This window comes from Xiphophorus hellerii, chromosome 2 (assembly GCF_003331165.1).
Source record: "Xiphophorus hellerii strain 12219 chromosome 2, Xiphophorus_hellerii-4.1, whole genome shotgun sequence".
NCBI classification, from domain to species: Eukaryota; Metazoa; Chordata; class Actinopteri; order Cyprinodontiformes; family Poeciliidae; genus Xiphophorus; species Xiphophorus hellerii.
In genome coordinates, this window is record NC_045673.1 from 19,676,164 (window position 1) to 19,691,279 (window position 15,116).

The 15,116-nt window shown below is 39.8% G+C and overlaps 2 protein-coding genes across 10 annotated transcripts in view; one reads left to right on the forward strand and one right to left on the reverse strand.

The window, feature by feature from the left end:
* The window catches only part of mical2b (microtubule associated monooxygenase, calponin and LIM domain containing 2b), a 385,618-nt gene that overhangs the window by 303,743 nt on the left and 66,759 nt on the right, over positions 1-15,116 (reverse strand). The window lies entirely within an intron of this gene.
* LOC116735075 (gastrula zinc finger protein XlCGF8.2DB-like) lies at positions 6,050-7,243 on the forward strand (the record flags this gene model as incomplete). The annotated part of the gene is made up of 2 exons (XM_032586688.1): positions 6,050-6,704; positions 6,789-7,243. Coding segments are annotated over 2 exons (921 nt in total), but the record flags the coding sequence as incomplete, so codon positions are not given.

Consider the following 15,116-nt stretch of genomic DNA (forward strand, 5'->3'; position numbering starts at 1 on the left):
AGGTTAATGTAGATTTGAAAATTAATACAATGAAAAATGATTGGAATTTAAATGAAATAGGGATCAAGACTGATATTTATTTAAGAAATACATATAACAATTATCTTAAAATTTATACAGATGGATCTAAGAATTTAAAAGGATATGTGGGAATAGGAATATATATATCAGAGTTTAATAAATTTATTTCTAAAAGAATATCAGATCGTCGGTTTTTACAGCAGAAATGGTGGCAGTTATATTAAGCTTGCAATGGGTTGAGGAGGTCCGACCAGACAGGGTGGTGGTGTGCACAGATTCCAAAGCAGTAGTAGAAAGTATTAAGGGAGAAGGAAACGATAGAAAAGATTTAGTATTAGAAATTCATCATATTTTATTTAGATTATATAGGGGTGGCATTGATGTTTGGTTTTGTTGGGTGCCAGCACATGTAGGAGGAAAAGGCAATGAAAAGGCAGATAAATTAGCTAAAAGGGCTTTAGAGGGGAAATAACAATTTCAATTCCTTTTGGGAAAGAGGAAGGGAAATCACTTATTAAGAGTAAAGAAATGGAGAAATGGCAAAAAATGTGGAATGAAGATAAGAAAGGAAGAAGATTATATGAAGTACAAAAGTCAGTTCGAATTCGAAGCATTAATGAAAGAAACAGAAGAGAAGAAATAATAGTTAGTAGATTAAGAGTAGGTCATACCTACTTAAATGACATGCTTTATACAATAGGGAGGAAAAATTATGATAAATGTGAGAGATGTGGAGAGAAAGAAAATGTAGAACACATATTGATGAACTGTAAGTCATATGAACTCGAAAGGGAAGAATTAAAGAGAATAGTTAGAAATATAGGGCATGAATGGAAACTTAAAAAAGGTATATTAGGAAATGAAGGAAACATAACAGATATTCACAAATTAAGGAAAGCATTGTTTATTTATCTTAAGAATACAAAATAAAAAAATAGAATTTAATAGATGTGAAGTAATGTTGCTACACACTCATGTACAGTAGGTGGCGGTATGCACCTTAAAGTTGCTTGTGATCCGCCATAATAGAAAAGAAGAAGAAGAAGAAGAAGAAGAAGAAGAAGAAGAAGAAGAAGGACGAGGAAACGGAAAGAAAGAAAGAAAATGGCGCATGGTCTGTTTGGTTGAATGTTCGACTGTTTCTCTAAACGAGTTTATCAACGAGCCGTTAACTGCTGCTGAAGAAACATTCACAGAGTTTAAAGAAATCATCGTCAAGTCGGAGGAAGAGATGGATGATCATCGCAGACTGCTGGATTTCTCCCGGAGGCCCCAGATAATCTTACACCGAATAGGTAGGAACCACCAGCGTTTGGATGCAGGTTAAGGTCTAAATGTCTGCACCTTTCTATATGAGGATCATTTTAGTAAATGTTCTTTTCCCGTATAAATGTTTTGTTAACCGGTAAATGAACGCAGGAATCACAATTACGCTGTGAAAATGGCTTATTGATGTAGAAATAAAATGACCTTTTATGGCTTTTCCTCCTTTAACTACACGAAGCTGAAGTTGGTTTCCGATTCCACCTAATTTTTCACTTCCTTTCGCATCTTTAATAGACTCTGGTTTAAAAACTGCAAGAACTACACTCTTCAAAACCTGGACTGGATTATTCTGCTCTAATAGCAGAATATTTAAATCCATGTTTGGGATTTGTGAAACTTTTTTCTGATTTGTGAAACTTTATGTAACAGACGGCTGCAGAAGATCTTTCCTTCCAACAACCATCTCCATCTACAATAACTCTTGGAAGAATTCATGAGTAACACCAACATTTAATTTCCCATTAGGATTAATTAAGTGGTTTTGAATTAGAATTGAATTGGAATTTTAAAAAACTGCATGGAACAAGTGTGAATAGTAATCTAAACTTTAGTGAAGTTTCACAAATCCCAAACATGAATTAAAATATTCTGCTATTAGAGAAGAATGATCTAGTCCAAGTTTGAAATATGTAGTTGTTGTAGTTTTGGCATTAGAGCAGTTTTAATATGAGCTGGATGCAAAGATGGGTAAAAATGGCATTTTATTGAAGTTCCACAAATCGGATAAAAGTTTCACAAATCACAAAGATGATTTTAAATATTCTGCTGTTAGTTGAAAATAATCTTGTCCAGGTTTCAAGAGTTTAGGTGTTATGGTAGTTTTGGAATTTGAGCAGTTATACTATAACAGAGATTTTAAAAAAAGTGGTGAAATCAACCTTTATTGAAGTTTCACAAATCAGAAACATGGTTATAAATATTCTGCTGTGAGAGCAGATTAACCCAGTCCAGGTTAGAAGAGTCTAGCTGTTGTAGTTTTTAAACTAGATTCGATTAAAGATGTGGAAGGTAGTGAAAAATTAAGTGGACTCGCCCTTTAGTGATTTTGTGAATCAGAAGCTGGAAATGGAAACCAACTTCAGCTTCATCCAATGATCTCAGGTAATTACTAATTGGAATGTGCATATATAAGCTAGTAAAGCCTTGCAAAGCAAACAGCATGAAACAATAATAGAGGTGTTATTATCTGTCAAACTAAACCTCATATAAAAGTCCAATCAACAAGCCACTGCTGCATTGAGGTGATGTTTCATACGTAGGTGTAACACATGAGAAAACCCGGATCGTGACAGACGACGTGGAGTTTCAAATAATATCAAGTGGCCTAGGCTCTCCCTATTAAAAGTACCCAGGCAAGTCTGGCTTAAAATTATGAAACAGAAGTAGTATACAAAATATATTTTATTTATACATACTTTTATAATATTAAAAATAGACTTTATTATTCTAATTTAAAACCCAATGAAGCACAGCAACCCAGAACAAACACTAGGAGCAGTCTGAGACTTAAAACAACTGCAAACCAAATTAGTAGCACACACCACACACTACAGGATGATCGGTTACGAAATCGCAAGCGACAATCTTAGAGAACGATCAACGTTCTAAAATTGTCGTATGGAGAGGGGGGGGGGATTGTGTAGTGTGAACTATTGCATCGGGTAGTCGATGTGCCCATCTTCTCTATTTAAATCTAATTATTACTATAGGGCAACATGATATACAGACTTTATAATCTGCACTCTTTTGGTTGAATGCAGTATTTATTTCCACTTTGGCTTTATGTTGTTTAATTTTTGTTCAAGTAGATTTTTTATTAATGGAGACTGAGAATCCATGTTATTTATGGTTTTGGTTGTTTTGTTTTGTTCATCAGCTCCAGTGTTAAATGTTCTTTTGAAAATAAAGTGTATCTATCTTTGGCAGGAAATCGCATGCATTATTACGTCATTTCCATTAAATCAGTGTAAAATGGTCTTCAAACAATATTATCGTTTATCGCAATAATTTTTGAGACGATTAATCGTTCAGCAAAATTTGTTATCGTGACAGGCCTAGTAGCAACAATATAAAAAGCGACACTGACGTTACACAGAACCAGCCACAAGTGACACATCAAAAATCCATTTATCCTACCAGCAGCACATATATTGATGATCCTGCGGCGCCAGCGCTCATCCGACAGACATCCAACTGCACACAACAACACTCATAGCTTGGCTGCCACACTCGGTGCCTATCTGCACTAATAAGCCCGACAATGCTGTGAACCGGAAGTGAAGGTGGGGAAAAGCATAGACATAATATAATGAGTAGACCCCGCATGGCTGCTCTGGCGTAGGAAATACGGCGGCCATCTTGGAGCGGTCGTCCCTCCTACTTGGCTAAACCAAAACAGCAGAAGATGCCTCAGCACTGCCAGATATTTGTGTTCAGATCGACAGACTAATGACGCGAGATCTCGGACGATAACGTTTCACAAGTAAGATGGACATATTACAGTTTATATTTTGTGATTAGAATATTACTATACTGTATTTATGTCCACTGACAAAACAACAGCTAATATTAGCTATCAGCTTAGTGTAATACCGGGGTTCAGCCCCGCTATGAAGGCTAACCGAGATTTTGTAAATCTTAAAAAGTTTTAAATATTCCCTAACATTGATTTAGATTATTCCACACAAAGTGGCAAAGACTCTTATTTATATGAAATTCTTTCACTCTGTCTAAAGTAAAATAGCTCCTGTTTTTGTTTGGAAGGTTTCATAAAGACCATGTGAGGAAGAAGTGGGGAATGTCTTTAAGGAGAGACGGATTCACTGCACTGATGAATCTCAGCTGCTGAATCTCTCTTAAGCTCCTCCTCAGCTGGAAAACATGAATAAAACCTATATAGATATTATGTATATACGCATGTCCATATAAATATGTGTAGTTTAATGCATATTATTCAGCATTAATAATTATTTAAGCATCTTTATTTCTCTCTGATTGTATTATTTTGTGTTTGTATATTTATATAAATATGTATTGATATCACTAAATAACATATTTCAAAAATTATGACTGGTTGTGTGCTTTGTAAAATAATCATAATACAGAAATATCAACACATTCTATTCTGACTCTATTCTGTTTTCCCCACTAAGAATAGTTAAATATGCTCAACCTTATATCAGTCATTCAAAAATACTTTAAAAATCATTTCCTTGTAAATGTTGCTAACCTTTTAATAAGGTTTACAGAAAAATTGGTGAATATCTGTTTAGTATTTAGCGAGTTATGATTGATAAATGCGCTGATACGTCATTGAGTCTGTTAAACATAAAGCTGAGTGGAACGGTCGACCGCTCCAAGATGGCCGCCTTAAATCTCTTCAGTAACAATAGGCAAGAGCGGTCCATGAGGCGTTTATTTATAGTCTATGGGGAAAAAGGGCACAATGACGTATGGGCAAAGGTGCATTCATGGGCCCAATATGGGTGGGAATTTACAGCTACTTCATGTAAACACATTTTTCAACTAATACACCAAACAGTTACATAAATAAAAGAAGTTCAATGTCCAAAAAACTTGAAGATTGCTTTTATAGTTTATTTTTTCCAGTTTGACAAGCAAATAACAAAGATCAAACTTTACATTAGTGATGTGTTGAGTAATGAAGCGGGTAAGACAGAGAACTCACCTAAACCTGAGCAGTTAAAGTTTTTATTTTTAAATAATAAATCGTTGTCCCTGGTGACATAGCGAGTAACAAGCCAATCACAACCCTCTTTTCTATTTGTTTCTAGTTTTCTTTTTGATCCAGCCATTATTTCATACAACCAGATTAATCAGAATTTATGTATCAGAATCACAAACATTTTAAACTTGTTTATTCATTGTAAAGCTTCATGTTGTTTTCACGTTGCCTATTTTACATATATTGTCCAGTTGATGTCACAGTAGAGCAAATGAAGCACCGCGGTGCATCGGCTCATGAGTCGAATGATTGGATGGAGTTCCTCAGGGCTTTTAAAAATGTGGACTAAAATGAAATTTGAATATAATTTATAGTATTTGTTTAAAATCCGTTCATTTGAGAATTCTCCAAATGTCAGCTGGATATGTCGATTCATCTATATCTCTGTCTACGCTCTTGAGTTTTCAAATGGTTTTTTGTTCATTTCTGCCTTAAACGATTTACTTCAGTAAAGTTAACAATTACTCTTTTTCTCTGTTTTCTTCTCCAGATTCCCTGAAGTGTAACGTTTATAACCTGGAGAGGAGATCCACTCTGGACCAGGAGGAGTTAGAACCTGTGCAGGAAAAACAACAGGAAGAGCCAGAAGATCATCAGATAACAATGGAAGAGAAAGAAGTTTACTGCAGTCAGGCTGAAGAACAGATTGGATTAAAACAGGAGACTGATACCTGCATGTTGGTTCCTGTTGATGAGCAAACAGACCACAGTGAATCAGAACCAAACAGGAACCAAGTCATCTTCCAGGAAGCTAAGAACCAAAATCAGGAAAGAAGAAAACCTTTCTCATGTGTCATCTGTAAAAAGCGTTTGACTTTCAAATCTGATTTTGGTGCTCACATGAGAACTCATACGGGTGAAAAGCCGTTTACATGTGTGAACTGTGGAAAAGGTTTTAGTCAAAAAGGTAATTTAACTCAGCACATGATGATTCACACTGGTGAAAAGCCGTTTTCATGTGTGAAATGTGGAAAAAGTTTTAGTCAAAAACAGGATTTAACTTGGCACATGATGATTCATACTGGTGAAAAGCCGTTTTCATGTGTGAACTGTGGAAAATGTTTTAGTCGAAAACAGGACTTAACTAAGCACATGATGATTCACACAGGTGAAAAGCCGTTTTCATGTGTGAACTGTGGTAAAAGTTTTAGTCAAAAAGGTAATTTAACTGAGCACATGATGATTCACACTGGTGAAAAGCCGTTTTCATGTGTGAACTGTGGAAAATGTTTTAGTCGAAAACAGGACTTAACTAAGCACATGATGATTCACACAGGTGAAAAGCCGTTTTCATGTGTGAAATGTGGAAAAAGTTTTAGTCAAAAACAGGTTTTAACTCAGCACATGATGATTCATACTGGTGAAAAGCCGTTTTCATGTGTGACCTGTGGAAAAAGTTTTAGTCGAAAACAGCATTTGACTCGGCACATGATGATTCATACTGGTGAAAAGCCGTTTTCATGTGTGAAATGTGGAAAAAGTTTTTGTCAAAAACAGGATTTAACTCAGCACATGATGATTCACACTGGTGAAAAGCCGTTTTCATGTGTGAAATGTGGAAAAAGTTTTAATCAAAAACAGGTTTTAACTCTGCACATGATGATTCATACTGGTGAAAAACCATTTTCATGTGTGAACTGTGGAAAACGTTTTAGTCAAAAACTTAGTTTAACTGAGCACATGATTATTCACACAGGTGAAAAGCCGTTTTCATGTGTGAATTGTGGAAAAGGTTTTAGTCACAAACAGCATTTATCTCGGCACATGATGACTCACACTGGTGAAAAGCCATTTTCATGTGTGAATTGTGGAAAAGGTTTTAGTCGAAAACAGCATTTAACTCTGCACATGATGACTCACACTGGTGAAAAACCATTTTCATGTGTGACCTGTGGAGAAAGTTTTCGTCACAAGGTGAGTTTAATTCACCACATGAGGCGTCACACAGTTGAAAAGCAGTAGAAGTATTTTCCATACATGTTCTATATTGAGGTTCACTATAGAACTGATTTGGTTTAAAACTAGAATGAAAGACTGGAGGGATTTCATGTCTACAAAGCTGAAAATTGTTGTATTTGTTAAATGTGTTTATTTGGATACTTGTAGATGTGCAACCATGACACATTTTCCGTCAGAGATGCTTTCTTGTTCTTTTTGGCATATTCTTTATCAAAAAACAATAATGATAAACTGTATGTTATTGTATTAAAATACTGTTTGTCAAACTGTATGTTGTGTGTGTACAACGTGAAGAGCAGAGGGCTCAGCACACAGCCCTGAGGAGTGCCAGTACTGATGCTGATAGATGAAGAGGCTTGGGGGCCCACTGACTATTTCATGCATTAACAGAGTTTGACCGGACATGGACTCCCTTCCAGAACATTCTCACATGATTGGACTTGAGGGATTGATTTGTATTATTCTGTACCATAGAGAGTTAGTGGGGTTTATTTTTGTAGTTTTTTAAATCAACAATAGAATGTACAGAATTGAGTGTTTTCAAAACATCTGCAAAAAAAGTATTTGTGATAGTTTTGTCTTTAAAGTAAAATGAGATTTCTTTCAAATTATTGTAACCAGTTTTACTCAACCTAATTAAAATCTTTTCAAATGAAAGAAAACGCATTTGTACTTTAAAGAAAATGCAAGATTCACTACAAACTAATTTTCATGCATTGATTGCACAAAGTACATGTGATTATTTTTAATATTTAGCTTTTCTTCTCTAGTTTTAACTGTAATATTTTGCTCTTTTTTGCTGCATGCATTTATGTTAAAACCATTTTTATGTGTATTTATATATGTATTTTAGAAAGAAGTTAAAGTGTAACATTTCATTGAAGATTAAAAGTTTTGAGTTTTCTTTTAGTGTATGTTATGCCTCATACTTGAACCCAGTAGATGGTGGTACTACAGCTAAACTGGTTGTAAGTAAGTAAGTAAGTAAACTTTATTTCTATAGCGCTTTTCACAGACCAGGTTACGGTGGCCGACAGGTGCAAATGCGCAGCAAAAGAGAAAACATGCAAACAAAAAAAAACACGCGCACAAATTAAATGCGGCAAGCAAAAAGCGAATAAAATGCAGCAAACAAAAAGAGAGACGCAAACAAAAAAGAAGACACCCCCGAATGAAATGCAGCAAACAAAAAGTGTTGAAAACGGAAGTGCTCCAGACCACTAGGGGGAGTCAAAGAAAATAGTATTCATTTCTATGGGACCAGATGCAAGATTCAGAGAAAGAAATTTGAAAGAAAGTAAAGGTACGTATTACTATATTTCTTTTCAGATATGCCGTCTTTTATAATATTAAAGAATAACAGAATAATTTATGGGTAGCGTGATAGACTTTGTGTCTTTTTTGTTTGCGTCTCACTTTTTGTTTGCTGCATTTCATTCGGGGGTGTCTTCTTTTTTGTTTGCGTCTCTCTTTTTGTTTGCTGCATTTTATTCGCTTTTTGCTTGCCGCATTTAATTTGTGCGCGTGTTTTTTTTTTGTTTGCATGTTTTCTCTTTTGCTGCGCATTTGCACCTGTCGGCCACCGTACCAGGGTCACAAAGTGCTGCACAAAGTGTAAAAAATAAATAAATTAAAAGCAACATACAAAACAATAAAACACAGTATTAAGCTAAAAAGCAAGTTTAAAAAAGTGGGTCTTAAGTTGTTTCCTAAAAGTGTCTATACAATCCAGAGATCGAATGGTACAAGGTAGCTCATTCCAGAGGCGAGGCGCCACAGCTTTAAAAGATCTGTCTCCTCGAGTCTTAAAAAGGGTCCGAGGAACCATCAGCAAGTTCAGATTGGACGACCTGAGGCTCCTAGCCGAAACATAAGGCTGGATGAGGTTCTTAATATAGTCTGGCGCCTGTCCATGAAGAGCTCTAAAAGTCAGTACCAGGATTTTGTAGTGCATCCTGTAAGATACAGGCAGCCAGTGCAAGCTTTTGAGGATGGGTGTAATATGTTCCCTCCTGTGAGTGCGAGTGAGCAGGCGTGCAGCAGAGTTTTGTACAACCTGCAGACGCGCAAACTCCCTCTTGTTAAGACATGTGAACAGACTGTTACAATAATCCAATCTCGATGAGACAAAAGCATGAACAATCATCTCAAGCTCACCATAAGTCACCATCTTACGAAGTTTAGAAATGTTCCGAATTTGGAAAAAGCAGTTCCTAACAAGCTGATTTATGTGCCGCTCCATAGACATCGCTCCATCCATGAAAACACCCAGGTTGCGCAGGTTGCTTTTAACTGTGCAGCTCAAGTTTCCGAGGTGCTGCTTAATTCCAGGCACACCACTGTCAGGAGCAACAATCAAGGTCTCGGTCTTGTTGGAGTTCAATAATAGGCTGTTTTCAGTGAGCCATTTTGTCACTTCGGCCAAGCAACTAGTGAGAGTGCAAAGTTTATGTGGCTCACTTGGCTTGAAAGAGCAGTACAGTTGCAGATCATCGGCGTACAGATGATAGGACACATCACTGAACTTCTGGATGACCCTGCTCAGAGGAAGTAGGTACAGCAGGAACAGAACAGGTCCCAAGACCGATCCCTGCGGCACACCCCACAAAAGCTCTGCAGAATCAGACACTGCATTTCCCACTGACACACTAAAAGTTCTGCCAACCAGGTAAGAGGTGAACCATTTCAAAACGCAACCCGACATTCCAACCAAATGTTGGAGCCTGTTTATCAGGATGCCATGGTCCACTGTATCAAACGCCGATGACAGATCCAACAAAACCAGCACAGAACATTTACCGGTGTCAGCTGCCATCATAATATCACTAAACACCTTCAACAGGGCTGTTTCAGTGGAGTGAAACTCACGATACCCAGATTGAAAAGTGTCATAAATGTCATTTACCTGCAAAAATGATCTAAGTTGGGTGCAGACCACCTTTTCCAGGACTTTGGCCAAGAAAGGGGTCTTGGATATTGGCCGGAAATTCTTGAGTTCGGAAGAGTCCAGTCCCGTTTTCTTTAACTGTGGCTCCACAATGGCATGTTTGAAAAGACAAGGAAACACACCACTAAGCAAAGACATGTTAAACATTTTAGCAATATAGGGCCCAATGGAGTCAAAAACCCTCACAAACAGTTTAAAAGGAAGAACATCTAAAGTACCAGAGGACGGTTTCATTTTTTTCATGATGGTTGAGATGTCTTCCACAGTGACAGGCTCAAATGAGGCCCAGCTCTGAGTGGGAGGTTCCAAATGCTGGGAACCATGGCAAGGAGGCAAGCTGTCCTTTATTACTTTGACCTTATCAATAAAGAAATCCAGGAACTCATCACAACTAATTGTAGAGTTACGAGGATTTACAGCAGCAGGTGACACAAGAGAGCTGATAGTGTCGAAGAGCACTTTAGGATTTTTTTATTTGAGGCAATCAGACATTTAAAATAACTTGCCCTGGCCTCCTCAATCCTCTTATTTATGAACAATATTAAGTCCTTTAAATGCAGCCTATGGACCTCCAATTTAGTAGACTTCCATAAACGTTCAGTCTGGCGGCATGTTCTCCTCAGAGACATAATTTCATCATTTATCCAAGGACAGAAACTTTCCTGTGGTGCCTTCCTAGCCTTAACTGGCGCTACTTGATCCAAGATATCAGCACATTGGCTATTAAAACAATTCACAAAACAGTCAGTTTCAGTGAGATTATTAAGAAGAGAAGGATCAAACTTATCGCAGAAAAGCATGGCTGTCGCCTCTGTGATGATTCTCCTCTTTGCCTTAGTAAATACAGGCCGAGGTTCAGATGGCACCATCAAGTCAAAGAAAACACAGTAATGGTCACTGAGAAGCACATCCTCCACACACACATTGGTAATTTGCAAGCCCAGTGCAAAAACCAGGTCTAACATGTGACCCTTGTTGTGTGTGGGACCTGACACATACTGTGTAAAGTTAAGCGCCTCTGTCAGTGATATAAGATCTCTTGCTGGGATAGAAGTAACATCATCAATCTGCAAATTAAAATCACCCACAATCAAGACCTTTCCCAATCTAATTATAGAAGATAAAAAGTCAGCGAAATCCTGAAGAAAAGTCCCAGCAGGGCCAGGAGGGCGATATTTCAAAATAGTATAAAATGTATCTGAGGAACCAACTTCCATCATGAGGGTTTCAAAAGAGGTGGTGTGGCTTCAGAGAGAGCGGCGCGAGAGTTTTTGAAACAACTTTACAAAGGGATTTGTTATTTTGGCGGTTGGCATAAACTGGAGTGTGACTGGATTGGGATGACCACAAAGGTAGATGGGGGTGGTGATGAAGACGATATGGATTTTGACGAATGGACTACGGTAGGTAGAGGAAGGGGTAGAGGGAAGGAAAAAGTTTCGAAAGATGATAGAGAGATTGGTAACCTAAATAGTAAGAGAAGTTTAGAAGAATATAGTTCAGATGAAGAAAACAGAGTGGTTAGGAGGAAAATGGTAAATGAGGAGTTTAAGGTAATACTTAAATTCAGGAAGGAAGATATGAACATAAACCTCAGTCCGATAGCAGTGTCTAGAGAAATAAAAAAGAAAATAGGGGAGGTTGAGTTTGTAAAAATCTTGCGAGATGGTAATATGTTGATAAAATGTAAGTCTGAAGAACAAAAGAATAAATGCATGCAGATTGATAACATTTGTAAAAAGGTTGTGAGTGAAAAGAAAATTGTTGGAGAAAACAGAGTATCACGTGGTGTAATCACAGGTATTCCGCTTGAGGAAGATTTAGAAAAACTTAAAAGAAATATACATGGTGGTGAAGTGCGGAGATTGAAAAGATTGTTAAAATCTGTGGATGGGGAGAAAATAGAAAGTTTTTCGATACTTCTGGAGTTTCAAGGTGATGTTCTTCCTGATAAAGTGAAAATTGGGTTCTTGAGTTTTCCTGTTAGACCTTATATTTCTCCTCCCTTGCGCTGTTACAAATGTCAAAGGTATGGTCACATTGCATCAGTGTGTAAAGGGAAGCAAAGATGTGCTAAATGTGGTGGAGATCATCGATATGATGAATGTGGAGCAGATGTACAGTTGAAATGTTGTAACTGCGGTGGTCAGCATAATGTAGCATATGGAGGGTGTGAAGCAAGGAAAAAGGCAGCAGAAATTCAACAGCTGAAAGTAGTTAAAAACATTTCTTATGCAGAGGCAGCAAAAAGTGTTCAAGAAAAAAGAATAGTTCAGAAAAATCAGCAAGTGTCTTCTAGTCCAAATTGTGGACCAAGTCAAAAAACAATGTCAGGAATGGAAATTACAATGGATAAATTAATTTTATTCATGGCTTATGTTATTAATTGTACTGATCAAGTGAAACAGAAAACTGAAAAAATCAAGATTATAGTGAAAGGTGCAGAAAGATTTCTAGCTGTGAAGGATTTATCTTGGGAGTTGATAAATAAAAGGCTTGAAATAGATGGGAAGCAAGGTGGAGGAAGAATTTAATGCTTATTTTACAATGGAATGCAAGAAGTTTGTTAGCAAATGGACAAGAATTTAAAGGATATTTAAACTATTTGAAAAATAAACCAGATATTATTTGTATTCAAGAAACATGGCTTAAACCAGAGTTAGATTTTGTCATAAGAGGGTATAATAGTATTAGAAGAGATAGGGAACAAGAAAGTGGAGGAGGATGTGTAATATTTGTAAAACAAGGAATACAGTATAGATTTTTAGGAAAAGGAGCTTCACTCGAATGGTTATCTGTGGAAATTTGGATTAATAAAGAAAGTATTAATATATTAAATTTTTATAATCCGTGTAAAAAATTGGATTTAGAGGAAATGGAGGAAATGTTTAAAAATATAGGAAGAAAGTTCATTTGTTGTGGAGATTTCAATGCTTACAGTACTTTGTGGGGTAATAGGAATGATGCAAATGGAGAAGTGGTGGAAGAAGTAATGGATAGAAAACATTTGGTTTGTCTTAATAATGGAGAAGGGACGAGAATTAATATTAGAAATGGATCAGAATCAGTGTTAGATTTAACTTTAGTTTCAAAGAATTTGGCTGGGATTAGTAAGTGGAAAATATTAAGAGAATCAACTATAGGTAGTGATCATTACCCTATACTTATTGAAATTGGTAAAGAAATAGGAAAAAGTGTTAATGAGAACTTAGAAAGATGGTTATTTGGAAATGTTGATTGGGAAAAATATAAAATAATAAATGATGAAGAGATGCAAAAAGTTAATATAGATTTGGATGTTGATATGGTAAATTCTTCTATTTGTGAGGCCATTTTAGGGGCTGCTCGAGAAACAATCCAAAGGAAAAAAGGAAAATATAAGAAGAAAATTGTTCCATGGTGGACGAAGGTGTCAGGATCTGTGTTTTCTGTGTTCATTTAGAGTTTTTTGTGTCCTTGCGTCTCTTCGTTGTCCTGTCCTCCCCTTGATTGTTCCCAGGTGTGTCTCGTCTCTGTGATTACCCTCCCGTGTATTTAACTCCACCTGTGTTCTTTGTTCCTCGTCGGGTCCTCGTCAATGTTTCGTCAATGTTTGTCAATGTTCAGTCTAGTCGTGGTCAGTGTTTCCTTGTGCCTGCTGCTCGTTGTTGGATTTATTTATAATTAAAATCATCATATTCATGATACCTGGGTCCGCTGCATCTGCCTCACCACACCACCAACACCACCGCACTTCATGACAGAAGGACCCGACCATACCGATCGGTGAGGCTGCTAACATGGACCCAGCATTCAGGAGGTTACCTCCTAAAGGGCAGAGCGGCCCGAGGCGGAGGTCCGGCAGGGAGGACAGGGAGCTGGCTGAAGCCCTCGCCGACCTGCAGCGGGAGCTATTCCGGGGGACAAGACTGGTGTTGGCACCCCCCGGATATGGCCCCCGTCGATACCTCCGTCCGGGAAGCCAGCGACCTGAGCCGCCGGTGGAGCCGGCCCCTCGTCGCTTTCCGGAGCCGCCACCTCCGCTGCCCGCTCGGAGACAGCGACGTGAGCCGCCGGCAGACCCGGTCCCTCGTCGCTTTCCGGAGCCGCCACCTCCACGGTCAGCCCGGAGACAGCGACGTGAGCCGCCGGTGGACCCGGCCCCTCGTCGCCTTCCGGATCCGTCACCTCCGCTGCCATATCGGAGACAGCGACGTGAGCCGCCGGTGCACCCGGCCCCTCGTCGCTTTCCGGAGCCGCCACCTCCGCTGCCCGCTCGGAGACAACGACGTGAGCCGCCGGTGCACCCGGCCCCTCGTCGCTTTCCGGACCCGCAGCCGTTTCCCAGGCTTCGCTCCGGCTCACCTCCGCAGCCGTTTCCAAGGCTTCGCTGCGGCTCGCCCCCGCGGCCGGTTCCAAGGCTTCGCTGCGGCTCGCCCCCGCGGCCGGTTCCAAGGCTTCGCTGCGGCTCGCCCCCGCGGCCGGTTCCAAGGCTTCGCTGCGGCTCGCCCCCGCGGCCGGTTCCAAGGCTTCGCTGCGGCTCGCCCCCGCGGCCGGTTCCAAGGCTTCGCTGCGGCTCGCCTCCGCGGCCGGTTCCAAGGCTTCGCTCCGGCGCACCCGAGGCCGAGTCAGCCGGCGTTCCAGCCGGAACACCCGAAGCCGAGTCAGCCGGCGTTCCAGCCGGCGCACCCGAGGCCGAGTCAGCCGGCGTTCCAGCCGGCGTTCCTTCCGAGACTCCCAGTGTTCCTTCCGAGACTCCCAGTGTTCCTTCCGAGACTCCCAGTGTTCCTTCCGAGACCCAGACCCCCAGCGCTCCGACTCAGACTCCCTGTGTTCCTCCAGAGACTCCCAGTGTTCCTTCCGAGACTCCCAGTGTTCCTTCCGAGACCCAGACCCCCAGCGCTCCGACTCAGACTCCCTGTGTTCCTCCAGAGACTCCCTGTGTTCCTTCCGAGACCCCGACTCCCGAGACCCTCTGCGTTCCTCCTGAGACCCTGACCTCCTGCGTTCCTCCTGAGACCCTGACCTCCTGCGTTCCTCCTGAGACCCTGACCTCCTGCGTTCCTCCTGAGACCCTGACCTCCTGCGTTCCACCCGAGACCGAGACTCCCTGCGTTCCACCCGAGACCGAGACCCCCT